This window comes from Pantherophis guttatus, chromosome 7, assembly GCF_059756535.1.
Source record: "Pantherophis guttatus breed Tessera chromosome 7, ASM5975653v1, whole genome shotgun sequence".
Taxonomy (NCBI): domain Eukaryota; kingdom Metazoa; phylum Chordata; class Lepidosauria; order Squamata; family Colubridae; genus Pantherophis; species Pantherophis guttatus.
Window position 1 is genome coordinate 638,768 of NC_142069.1, and position 13,043 is coordinate 651,810.

General features: G+C 56.0%; 1 protein-coding gene across 11 annotated transcripts in view; it reads right to left on the reverse strand.

The window, feature by feature from the left end:
* SHANK3 (SH3 and multiple ankyrin repeat domains 3) overlaps nt 1-13,043 on the reverse strand; it is a 206,454-nt gene that overhangs the window by 23,571 nt on the left and 169,840 nt on the right. For 6 of the 11 annotated variants that reach the window (XM_087873527.1, XM_087873537.1, XM_087873530.1 and 3 more), the window contains 3 exons: nt 10,744-10,879; nt 7,375-7,455; nt 5,124-5,147 (listed from right to left, as the gene is read on the reverse strand). In XM_087873527.1, coding sequence (XP_087729653.1) covers nt 5,124-5,147; nt 7,375-7,455; nt 10,744-10,879 — 241 coding nt within the window. The remainder of the gene's footprint in view (nt 1-5,123; nt 5,148-7,374; nt 7,456-10,743; nt 10,880-13,043) is intronic. The other 5 variants (XM_087873528.1, XM_087873534.1, XM_087873535.1 and 2 more) reach the window with 2 other exon arrangements.

The following is a 13,043-nucleotide window of genomic DNA, read 5'->3' on the forward strand; positions in this document are numbered from 1 at the left end:
CCAGAATACCAGAATCTTCACACTTGGCTCATGAAGACAGAGAAGGGCTTCGGAAGAGACCAGATTTCAGGCCTTCAGAGAGTTAACAGAATAACAGAGTCGGAAGGGACCTTGGAGGTCTTCTAGTCCAGTCCTCTGCTCAAGGAGGAGACCCGACATCATTTCAGAGAAATAGCTGTCCAGTCTCTTCTTAAAAACTTCCAGTGTTGGAGAACCCACAATTTCTAGTGGCAAGCGGTTCCAGCAGTTATTTGTTCTAACTGTCAGGAAATTTCTCCTTAGTTCTAGGTTGCTCCTCTCCTTGATTGGTTTCCATTGGTTGCTTCTTGTCCTGCCCTCAGGGGCTTTGGAGAATAGCTTCTCCCTCTTCTTTGTGGCAGCCCCTCAAATATTGGAACACTGCTATCATGTCACCCAGTGGTTCCGTGGGCGTGGCTTGGTGGTGGTGGGGTCATGTGACTGGGTGGGCGTGGCCAACTTTAAAAAAAAACTTTTTAAAGCATTTTTTACTACCTATTCCCCTGAACTGGTAGTAAAAAAATGCTTTAAAAAAGTAAAAAAAAAAGTTCTGACGATCACAGCTGTGCCGTTCGATCGTCAGAACCTTTTTTAAAAAACTTTTTTAAAGCATTTATTAAATACTAGTTTGCCTGAACCGGTAGTTTTTATCACTACCGATTCGCCCGAACCGGAGCGAACTGGTAGCATTTCACCCGATGTCACCCCTAGTCCTTCTTTTCATTGAACTAAACATACCCAATTCCAGCATTCATTCTTTGTTTTAGCCTCCAGTCCCCTAATCACCTTTGTTGCTCTTCTCTGCACTCTAGTTTCTAGAGTCTCCAACAACATTGGAGATCAACATTGGAGACCTTAGCTCGTTCCAGAGGATAGGTGCCCCCAAAGAGAAGGCTCTCCTCCTGGGGGTCGCCAGTCGACACTGTCTAACCGACGGCACCCTGAGAAGACCCTCTCTGTGGGAGGACACTGGTTGGTGGGAGGCTATCGGAGGCAGAAGGCGGTCTCGGCAGAAGGTCTTATGCCATGGAGCGCTTTAAAGGTGGCAACCAACACCTTGAATCGCACTCGGAAGACCACCGGGAGCCAGTGCAGCTCGCGCAGGAACGGTGTTACATGGGAGCATCGAGTCGCCCCCATAATCACCCACGCGGCCGCATTCTGGACCAGCTGGAGCCCCATGTAGAGAGTTTTACAGTAGTCCAGACGGGAAGTGATGAGGGCATGAATGACCATGTGTAAGGCGTCCCGGTCTAGAAAGGGACGCAACTGGTGGATCAGGCGAACCTGATAAAAAGCCCCCGTGGCCACAGCCGTCAGATGGTCCTCTAAAGACAGCTGTGAGTCCAGGAGGACACCCAAGTTGCAGGGTGAGGGGGCCAAGATCTCACCTCCTATAGTCAGTGATGGAACCAACTGACTATGGCGGGACGCCGGAAACCACAGCCACTCGGTCTTGGAAGGGTTGAGTCTGAGCTTGTTTCTCCCCATCCACTACATTTCCTGGATCCAACGGTCTTGGCCAGCGCCTGATTTCCAGCCCACATGAAGCGTCAACTCAGCCACCATCTTTGAACCAGGCACTCACGAGTTTAAAATAAGCCACGGTGAAAAGCCTCCTAGCTGCAAGCTGTGACGAAACCAGGTCCAAGAAGCTTTGGCACTTGCGAGTTGGGCAGAATCTGTTTGTGAGAGTCACAGAGGCCGATTCCTCCTGGCGAGTTGAACTGCTGCTGAGACCTTCTTCCCTCGGGCTCTTCCAGGGAAAAGTGCAACGATGCTTTTAGCAGGAATCATCACCGATTTCACCTTCCGTTCCAGACGGGATGTTGGGCGTTTGGCGCAAGCTCCCGTCTGTGATTTTAAGACACAGCCCGAAATCTGACCGGGGCTTCTCAGGCCAGACAGTCACCAAAGCCAAGCGGTCATCACCTCCTTCCTGCCCAATGGCTTCAGCTGAACAGACACCTCACTCAGCAAGCTGACCCCTACCCAGAAGTTGGCCTGTCCAAATTGGGGTCGAACTTGTCCGATGCTGGTACAATTAGGAGCTGCTGCCCAGCCTAAATCCTTGCAGAAGGCAGCCTGGAGAACGGGCAACCCTTGGAATGGGCGGGCCCCAGGGGTGGGTTCTAAAATTTTTTTACCAAGGGTTTGGTGGGCATGGCTTATTTTGTGGGCGTGGCTTGGTGGGGGGGTTGTGAGTGGGTGGGCATGGCCAACTTTTTATTTTTATTTTTAAAAGCATTTTTTCTACAACCTTAAGAGGTTGCAGAAAAAAAATGCTTTTAAAAGCCTCTGATGATCCCAGCTGAGCCCCGTGATCATGAGGCTTTTTTTTATTTTTAAAAGCATTTTTTTTATAGAAAAAATGCTTTTAAAAGTAAAAAAAAAGCCTCTGATGAGGTGGGCGGGGTAAGTGAGCGGCAACCGGGCCGGGGACTGGTTCCGGGGTGTGGCCAGCCAATGTCATTACCGGTTCTCCGAACTACTACAAATTTTTAGTACCGGTTCTTGCGAACCGGTGTGAACCAGGAGCAACCCACCACTGGTGGGCTCAAACATTTGCCCTCTTTCGGTGGGGCAGGTGGGAGCAGGATTCCTCTATTGCCAGAACCGAGTCTCCCACCCTTAAACCTCCCTAGCAGGCCCCAAACCAGGGATGATCCTGACCTCTTTGGACTCTGCCCGCCTTTCTCTTCTCCTCTGCCTGCTCTGGGCATTGGCTGGCTTCCTGTGGGGGGAGGGGAGGGTTGTTTATCAGATTGCCACCCCCTCTTGCAAACATATTTCTGAGGTCGGTTTTCACTACAAGGGCAAGTCAGTCCTGCGTTGCGGGGGGGGGGGGATTTTTTCCGGGATGTGAGTAGAATGGCATTTCACCCTTGCCCTACCCAGCAGCCCCTTTGCAGTTATTCACAATACCCCTCCTCCCCAGAGAAATGCTATTGGGGCAGCGGTCTGGAGTGGCACTATTTGGGTGAACGAGGGGCGCATTTTACAGAATATCAGAGTTGGAAGGGACCTCGGTGGTCTTCTAGTCCAACCCCCTGCTCAGGCAAGGAACCCTATACGATTTCAGACAAATGGGTGTCCCATCTCTTCTTAAAACCTTCCAGTGTTGGAGCAACCACAACTTCTGCAGGCAGGTCGTTCCACTGATGAATTGTTCTCACTGTCAGGGAACTTCCTTCTGGCCCTTGCAGCCTCCAAGGTTTCTTCTCCTTCCAGGAGGGCTGTTGCATGAGGGAGCTCTGGTAGACCCGTCTGCCCTGCGGGATCCATCCGCCTCTCCTGGCTGCTAGATCCTTTCCCAACTCTCCAGGTAGGGGGCTGGGCCAGGACAGCTTCTTGGCAAGACTCTGCAGGACGAGGACTTTCTGTGGCTTTGATGCTCCAGCTTCTCCCCCTCGCCCATCCCGCCACCTCCTGCTGGAGAACGCCTGGACAGATGTCCCTGCGGAATTGTCCATGTCCATCTCCGTTCTGGCATCCCCTCCCTTTCTCCAGGTCCTTCTCCAGCTCAGGAAGGGCCTCCAAGGCCTCTGGCACTTGGTGCTCTTCAACAGCTCTTCCAGGCCATGGATTGTCCTCTCTTTGCAAGCATCCTTTGGCACCCCAAACCCTGAATCTCCTGGCCTGCAGCCGAGATGCATCATGTTGAAAGAGATCAAGCAGACTTAGTATAATGTGGGGACACGGCTGGAAGATCTCTCTCAGGTCTGAGGAAGCCTGCTGAACTCACTGGCTGGGCTCACATAACTCGGTTCTCAACCTGGGCTTACAAAATACAATTGCTGTCTTCCTGTGACATGCCATGTCCTGACATATAAGATGTGACATGGCTTAGTTTGGTGATCCAAGTCACAATCCACCATGTTAAGGCTCCTGGAGGCTGAACTGCAACTACCTAAACCCATTTCAACCTTGGCTGCCTCAGGCAGAACCAGATCATGGCTCTGGTGTCCCTGATTGGGAAGTAGTCAGAGGGCTGATCCTCAGTTCAGGTCAGCAGAGCAAGAAGCAGCAAAGGTCGCCTTGGCCTCAAATGCCGGCACACTTCAGAAGTGGCAATGACCAATGGCAGAGAGGCTTCCTAGGAGGAACCTGTTGGGCATCCATCAAGAACCATTTCCCCATCACCTGCCCAATCTATGCCAACTTGAACCTGACATCCCCCAGCTGCCATATTGAACCAACAAGGTCTTGGCACCCCATTCGCCACCCAACCTCATCCCACGCAAGAGAAAGAATTACTACAGCCCAAAATCTGGTCTGGCCCCTCCTTGGGCCATAACAGGAGCTGCCTTGTGACCTCTGCTCCATCACTGTGACGGGGGCAGAACTGAGAGCTGGGAGGGTAATTCAATGAATCCTTAGATAGGCCCAAGTGGGCATTATTTATCAGCAAGTATCGCATCGTGGGAAGCTGCTTTTAGGGAATAGAGGGGAACCGTAGAATCCAACAGCTGGAAAGACCCTGGAGGCCTTCTAGTCCAACCCCCTACCCAAGGTAAGAGTCCTTACTCAGGGTCCCTCCCACGGGTCGTTCTGGCCAGGGCCTGCTGAGCAACAGCACCAGAGAGCTGGGAGGGACCTTGGAGGCCTTCTTGTCCAAGCCCTGGCTCCACCCTTTCAGGAAAATGGTTTTCCAATCTTTTCTTGAAAACCTCCAGTGATGGAGCCCCACAACTTCTGCAGATAAGCCGTTCCAGTGGTTGTTCTCACCGGTAGGAATAACAGGATAACAGAGTCGGAAGGGGTCTTGGAGGCCTTCTAGTCCAACCCCCTACTTAACCAGGAGACCCTCTACCGTTTCAGACCAAAGGTTGTCCAATCTCTTCTTAAACACTTCCAGTGTTGGCTCCCTCCAGCATGGCTGGCACCCCAGGGCTGGGAACATCTGGGGAACATCTCGAAGCGGTGCCAAAGTTATGGCTCCAGCAGGGCCTTTGGGGACGGAGCCGCCGAGGGCCCCTTCCTTGCACAGGTTGTGGAAGCAACCTTCTTCCCCACTGGAGAGGGAGGGAGGGAGGGAGGGAAGAGGGTGGGTGGGAGGGGCCGCCTGAACCCAGAGGACCCCCAGTATGGGGAGTTGCACTCACCCCCTTTCCTCCTCCGCATCGAGGCTTGGAATCAAGAAACAAAGTACAAGACGTCAGTGGCAGGATGGCAGGTTTTCCTCCCCTGAGCTGCACCCCCTGCCTCTGCCAAGAGGAGACAGGGCCTGGGGTGAGGGTCTCCTCACAGGCAGGGTGGGGGAGCAGCATTCTGGGATGCAGCCCTGGACATGTCCCCCACAAGGCAGCTGTCGTGCCCCTCCCAGCCCCTTGCCCAGCATGCGTGCTCCCCCACAGCAGCGAGGCTTGGCACCAGGGCATCCGAGTTTTCCTTGGCCCTTCCCTGCCCGTTTTCCTCCTTCTCCCCCCTCTGTGGCCCCCAAAGAAACTGGGGTTCATCTCCGCTTCCTCCACTGCATCACAACTCTGGGGAGGGGCCAGTCAAGCCAATGGGGCACTGAGGACCACCTAAGAACCTCAGGTAAATACACTGGGAGGGTCTCAAAGGATGCGCTAGAGAATGGCGCACCAGGATGCCTCCCTGGGGACTGGTTAGGGGTGCTCCTCTTTCCAGACCCTCTTCTCTCCCCCATTGCCTCTCAGGGGTCCAGCCCCCAACTCTCTTCACTTGCATAAGGCACTTCGCTGTCAGTGGAAATGGCAGAAACTGAAGAAGATGCCAGCTGCCCAAGAAGGATGCCAGCTACCACCAGACGCATCCTGGCCCAAGAGGGGGGCTGCGGAGGTGCTGGGGTCAATCCAGGGGTCTTAGTGACCAGTGATCCTCACACCTGTTGGAGAAACCACCTGCTTTCCAGAGGACAGCCTGTCCCCGGCTGGGCTAAACTTCTGGGAGGGAAGGAGGCAAGTGGCCCTCATCCCTCAGCCTGGTCTGGATGGTTTTTAGGGAGAAAAGGACTTTCAAGACCCAAGTGGCCATTCCAGCAGCTGGGCTGGTCAACGAAAGGTGTGTGGCTGAAAAGGACCATGGGGGATGGAGCAATCTGAGGTTCTCCCAAATAGGGATGGTGGTGATGACCACAAGGGGGTGGCCCAACTGGGTGGCTGCGCAGAGCTGAGGGAGAGCTAGGATTACCCAACCTGGCTCTTCAGGAGAAGACCTCTGTGGGGGCAGGAGCAGTCGGGGGTTGCTACCGGTTCGGGTGAGCTCGTAGCAGTGGCGGTGGGAGGCTCCGCCCACCCACCCGGAGGTCATCAAATGCGATCTGTGCAAACAAAGAGGCTTCTGCCCATGCACAGAAGTGGCGTGTGCGTGAACAAAGCAAGAGCACGCATGAGAGTGAACGGGTGGCAAAGGTCAGTGAAACCCACCCCTGGGCAGGAGGTCAAGGCAACCAGTCGTTGCTCTGCAAAGCCTCCTTTGCTGCCCAACCAACACGGAGGAGAACCTCCCAAGAGCCTTTTGGGAAGGCTTCCTTCCCTCGCCTGATGCCCATCTGAGAATGCAAGACTTTGGGAGGCTGAGATCAGAGTCCCCCCCGGGGAAAGTCTGGGTTGGACGAGTGTTTCCCTCAAGCGTGCTAGGATGACTCCGGCAGGAGCTGCAGGATCCAATCCGAGTCAGTCACCTGGATCAGAGATTTCATCTTCCAGGCTTTGGGACTCGTGCTGGAGTCCGAAAGTTTGGAAGGGCAAATCTCTGGTCCCGGTGACCGACTCAGATTGGATCCTGCAACGTTATCCTGGGAGACGTAGATTCCATTCAGGAAGGGGTGTTCTTTGGGGCGCCCTTTCCACCAGCAGTCTTGCTCCTCTCTGTGGGAACATCCCTCAGGAATGGGGGGGGGGAGGTGCATGGGGACTTTGGGCAGACCAAGAAAGACCCCTGATCCTGCTGGGAAACCTGGGCAGGGTCTGGAAAGGAGACCCTCTAGGCCAGTGTTACCCAACTCGAAGATGCGTGGACTTCAACTCCCAGAATTCCCCAGCCAGGAACACCTGACCGAGGGCTCCTGGGAGTCGAAGTCCAAGGCGGAGGACTTGTCGGGGACGTCTTGCCTCGAGGTGAAAGGAAGGCAGAGGCTGCATGCAAGCACGGCGGGTGGGCGGATGGCGGCTCGGCAAAGGCTTTGCCAGGCGGGAGCGGCAGCTGAGCAGGGAGAGAAGCCTCCGGGGTGGAGAGACGCTCGGTGAGGGGCCGGGCCCGGCACAGGCAGGCAGGCAGGGAGGGAGGGAGGGAAGGTGGGGGGTGGGGATGGGGGCTCCTTGCAAAAGCAGGAAAGGGCGGGGGGGGGCGCTGGGAGCCCCCCGGGGCCAGTCGGGCGGGGCCACTTACCCAGCTCTTCCAGCTCGGCGGTCATGGACTTGGAGCGCAGGGTGAGGGTGGTGCTGGGCGCCCGCTTGGGCGGCGGCGGGGCTGCAAGGAAGAGAGAGGCCGTCTTGCAGCGCCTGTCCAGCGGCAGCAGCAGCTTGCGCGGCGCGGCCAGGTGCAGGTGCCACTTCTTCTCCACCGCCTGGATCTCCTCGTACTCGCGGGACGAGGAGGAGTCGCACTGCTGCAGGATCTTGTTCAGGCTGCGCGTGGAGGCGAACTTCTTCATCGTCCCGCGGCCGGCGGGCGGCGGGCCCTGGCTCAGCGGGCGGGGGGTCCCGCCGGCCGGCCCTCTTGCCCAGGCCGGGCCGCGCGGTTCTCCGCCGGGCGCGCCTCCCCCTCCTCCCCGCCCTCCATCTGCCGGGCGGCGGCTCGTCACTTCGCCCGCGGGCGCCCGAGCGATGCAGGCTCCGCCACGCTCCCCGTCGCCATGGCAACCAGCCCGGCCGCTTCTCCGGCGCCGCCTGCAGCAGAGACCCCGCGCGGGCAGCCGGGCCCCTGGCGGAGAAGGGCGCTGCGGACCCCCGGGCTGGGCGGGGACCTCTGCCCTTCGGGGGGCTCAGCCGCCGCCGTCCGCGATCCCGGGGGGCTCTCCAGGCGCCGCGCCCAGGAGGCTACGGGACCCCCCCACCCCACCTTCAGCCGCCCTCCAACTGCGGCCATCGGGCTGCGGCTGCTGCTTCCCTCCCCTCCGGGGGGGGGTCTATGGCTCCCGCCCCCGACCGACCGATAGAAAGAGGCATGAGACCTTCCTCCCCCTCCCCCCTCCGTTGCAAAGGCGGGAGCCCCTTTCTGCCAGCTTGTTGGGAGTGGGGCTGAAGAAAGAGCCCAGGATGCCTTCGCAGCTTCCTGGCACCTGTGGTGCCCCTCCTTCTGCGCCCCCTCCCCCAATAATTCCTTCCGGTGGAAGAGACACTGACTGGTCCATCGGGATGGTGCAGAGCCAAACTCCTGGTGTGGGAGGCATCCTGGCCCTCCAAGTGCCTGCTTGGCACGGAGACTTCATGGCCAACGCCTGCCATCAGGTACCCCACTCTGGTCTCCTGGTACACCCCCCTTCTCGGCCTCAAGCCCACCTTACAGGGTTGCACGGAGGCTACCGACCAAATATGCCTGCCTGCCCGCCTGGCATCAGCACGGAAATAGACCATAGTAGGCGTCCTTTGCTGGGCTTTTAAAGCCCATGTCGGCATTGGGTAAGAACAACTATCCACTTCGCTCTTGTATGTAATGCAAGCCCCAAAGTTGTTCGTGACTTCCTCCTTTTGTTTAACGTTGAATAAGGGCTATTTTTGAGCTCTTCTCGACTCTCTATTTCGCAGCTTCTGTTTTGCCTTCTGAAGAGACCAAGGAAGGGGATTCTGCCTGCGCCTTTCTCTGCTTCGATTCTGCCTCTTTGACTTTCCGGCAATTGGGGAGGGGGGAGCTGAGTTAAAATGCTACCCCTCCCTTGGAGTTCGTCACTTTCCTTCCCTTTCAGCCATTTACAGCAATCCAGCAATTTCAGTCCCCCCCCGCACCCAGTGAAGAGCAGAAATGTGGACTGAGCTGAGTTTAGGGTCCCTCTGCCTGCCTGGGTGTGGGGCAGAGACCCCTTGGGCCCCCCAGCCCACTTTCCCTTCTCCCAGCCCAAGCCTGGGGGAGAAGGGGCTTCCTTGCAGCCACCCATTGCTGACGCTAATTGGGACCAAGGCACGAGTCACCTCCCCAGCATTTGGGCCTCGGGCCAGCCCTGCAAGAGAGCAGGGTGCTTTCCTCCCTGCTCAGGGGAGGCCCTTGAGGGGCTGGGCCAGGGGTGGCCAGGAGAACATACCCCGCAAGAAAGAGTCCAGACTTGCAGCAGGAATGATGTGTGTGGGGAAGGGTTTGCAGAATTGACAAGGGGGCATTTCCAGAAGAGAAGAAAGAAAGAAGCCAGGAAGCCTCGCTTGGCCTTCCCATCTGGCCAACCAGACAACCTCCTGACCTCTGCATTTCTCAACGGGCAATTCAGTTGAGGAAGGAGGGGTTAAGCCAGCCGGGGAGAGATGGGGAGCAGAGCCTATCCTGCGTGGCTGCTGGCCCTCCTGGTACCCACTGCTCCAGGCAGGGTCCCCTGAAGCCTTCCTCTCCATCACCTTTCGGGATGGACAGAAGGAGCCTTCCTGATGAGGCTCAGCCCGAGTGGCCTCATCCTGCACGCTGCAATGTTCCTTAGGACGACAACAAGGGACGGCAGAGAAGGTGGAGGAAGCCCCAGAATGACAACACCAAGAAGGTGGCATCTGATAAGTGGAAGGAGAGGACTTCTACTCTTCATCAGGGGGCAAAGGAACAACTGGGGGTACCCTTCCTTCTCTTTTGGGGTCCTTCACTTCCCACTCGGCAAAGAGTGACTTCCCCGCTCCCTTTGTGCCACAGAGGCTCCGGTCTCTCCCATGCAGCGAATTTTCCTCTTCAGATGTTGCCCTCTCATGGACCCATGGTCTCTCGGGCTGCCAATCGGAGAGGTATGAGGGGCACCGTTTAGTTCCTGGGCTCCAGAAAGCATCTTCTCCATAAGGAAAAAGGCCAAAGGACACAAGTTGCTCACTTAGATGCCTCTGAAGAAACATCTGAGGGCTCCTTGGTGCTCTCTGAGCTTGGTAGTTTCCTTGCAGACGTTTCGTGACCCAACTAGGGAACAGCATCAGGGCCAGAAGAGCTTTGCTGTTGCTCTTCTGCCTGAGATAACATGGGCCAAGGGAGCACTTGTCAGCTCTCAGCCAGAGTGGCAAGTTCCCGCTCTCTTGACCAGGTGGCGCAGTGGTTGAAATGCAGAATTGCAGGGAAACTCTGCCCACAGCCTGGACTTCGATCCTGACGGGCTTGAGGTTGACTCAGCCGTCCATCCTTCCAAGGAGGACCCAGATTGTGGGGGGCAATATGCAAATAATGCAGACACTGCAAACTGCCCAGAGTCAGCTATGAAGCACTGTGGGGCAGTATACACGTCTTAGGTCCTGCTGCTATTGCCACAGCTCCTCCCTCCCCCACGGGTGTCTCCCACCCCCGAACCAACGTGCCCTCCGAGTCTACCTTGGCCTAGGCCATGGGGCTCGGGGCCAGCTCTTGCTGGGCAATATTTCACCAGGCTTCTGCTTCCTGCATGGAGGCCTGGACAACTGACCACCAGGCTGCAGAAGACAAGAGAACGGATGCTTGGGGACGGGGAGGGCAAACCGCAGGCAGGGGCAACGGTGCCTGGCCCAGAGAGGCAGCTGCAGCCGTGGAGAATGGAGCCCCCAAGGGCAGCCGAGAGCCTTGAGGGAGACTCAAACCAAAGAGGGAGGGCGGGGGCTGCTCTGCACTCACCTTTCTTCCGAATGATGTCTTCTGACTCTGGCTTGCGACTGACCGAGACCACTTTCATCACCAGGTGGTTTCCCCCCTGGCGGATGAGCGAGACCACCTGCTTGTGCCCGACCTTCACCACGTTCACACCGTTCACCTGTGTGGCAAGGAGAGAAGGGATAAGAGGAGGAGGAGGAGGAGCTGGCCCCACCTCCTGGGACTCCCCCCAACTTTGCAGGCACCATCTGGCCACAGGTGTCCCTCAACATCGGCAGAAGAACTGCAAGGCCTCTGGTCCCCACGGCTGCACCCGGGAGGGGCTGCTGAGGGTGCCCAGCCCCAGAGCACCCCAGGACCTGCCCCCTCCTTGGCTCTGCCAACCCAATGCGGCTGGGCTTACAGCTAGGAACCGGCTCAGACTGTTCTGGTTTTGTCTCCAGCCGCTGAAACCATCAAGATCCACTTCAGCAAAGAATATTTAATACCAAAATGGCCCAAATAACCTTCAAACAAGCATTCCAAGAAATCGCAGGAAGCGATTCAATATTGCACTGTAATAAAGAATTCTATTTATCCATTCAAGCAACGGATAACAATGGATGTTTTCTCTGAGCTGAAATAATGACATATTTTATATTCAGTTCGTTAAGTTTTTCTGGTGGGCAAAAAAGAGGAAAAAAAAGACAAAAGGGAAAGAAAAAGAAGAAAGAGACGACATCAATTCATTCTCACGGTTTCCTTTTAGTGACACGGTGGACGGATTTCTTCGTTGGGACGGGAAGCGTTTCCAGCTTTTTGGGATGGCCCCACATGCCCCCGGTACCCCAGGGGGCAAGACGTCCCCACCGGCCCTCCTGGCTGCTGCCAGTACCTTTTTCCACTCCCGAGAGGACCAAAACCCACAGAAACAATAGGGCAGGCTCCAAGACCAGACTATACAGTTATAAAACCAAACTCTTGGTTATAATTGGGTATTTCCTGGAGAAAACCTGAGACGTTCCACGACCCAACTAGGTAACATCATCAGTGCTAGAAGGGAGAGGTTTTATTCTCCGTTTATATATGAGTGTTTTGCCCTGTCAGTGTTGGTGGGAGGGTTCTTGGTGGTTCCCTGATTACGCTGTTGTTTACTGTTGTGGCAGTTCCTTGACTGGGGTATAAACAGAGAGCAAAACTCGCTCCATTCTGGCACTGATGATGTTACATACTTGGGTCATAAAATGTCTGCAAGAAAACCACCAAGATCAGAGACTACCAAGAACCCCACAGTTCTCCCCCCCCCGCCAGCACTGATGATGTTACCTAGTTGGGTCACGAAAGGTCTACCAGAAAACAACCAAGCTCAGAGAGTACCAAGACCTCACAGTCCTCCCCCCTCTTCTAGCATTGATGAAGTTGCCTAGTTGGGTTATGAAACGCCTGCAAGAAAACTACCAAGCTCAGAGCACACCAAGGACCCCACGGTTGAACCCTGAGCTGCAAACATTCTCCTTTATCGGTCCTCAGATTCTTCCTACCAGCTTCTAGTCCCGTGCACAGCCCTATGTTCTCTCGGCTCTCCTCCGTGGGCCTCAGGAGGCCTCAAGCCAGAGCAAACGTGATGCTTCCCGGTGGAAAGGGGGCCTTCCAGGCAGCGTGTCCTTCGTGGGGCTCCTTTTGAAAGCCGCCTCTGCATTTGTCACTCTCGTGGGAGAAAGGGCTTCGGAGCAGGGACTTCAGTGCCAGGTGGGCAAAGGGGTGGCTGATCAGGCTCTGACTCACAGGCTCCTCCTTCACAAAGGACACGGTGTTTGCAAAGAATATTAGTCAATCACTTGATGCAGAGGGGAAATGAGGGGGAGGAGGAGGAGGAGGAGGAAGTTATCCATGATTTATTGAACAAACAACATGCATGCAAAGGAGGACTAGGATCAGCCTGGCAACCTGACCCAAGATGCCATTTCGGAACCGGATCCAGTCCTAGAATCAAGGTTTGTCTCAGGTGGAGGAGGAAAGCCCACCTCTGCTCATCCAAAGTCGGCTGGTGGCCACAAACAAAAGCTAAAGCCAATTAGTGGCTCCTGAAGGGTGATGCCTCAAGGAAGTGAGCCAAGGCGCCTGAGGACCAAGTCTCCTTCCCTTTCTGGCCAGTCCCTGGGAAAGTGGGGAGAGAGAGCCCGGGCAACCGCTCAGAAGCGACTGGAACAGAAGAGAACAGAAGTTGGAAGGGACCTCGGAGGTCTTCTATTCCAGCCCCCGGCTTAGGCAGGAAGCCCGATGCCATTTCAGACAAGTGACTGTCCAGTCTCCTCTTGAAAGCTTCCACTGACGGAGCCCCCACA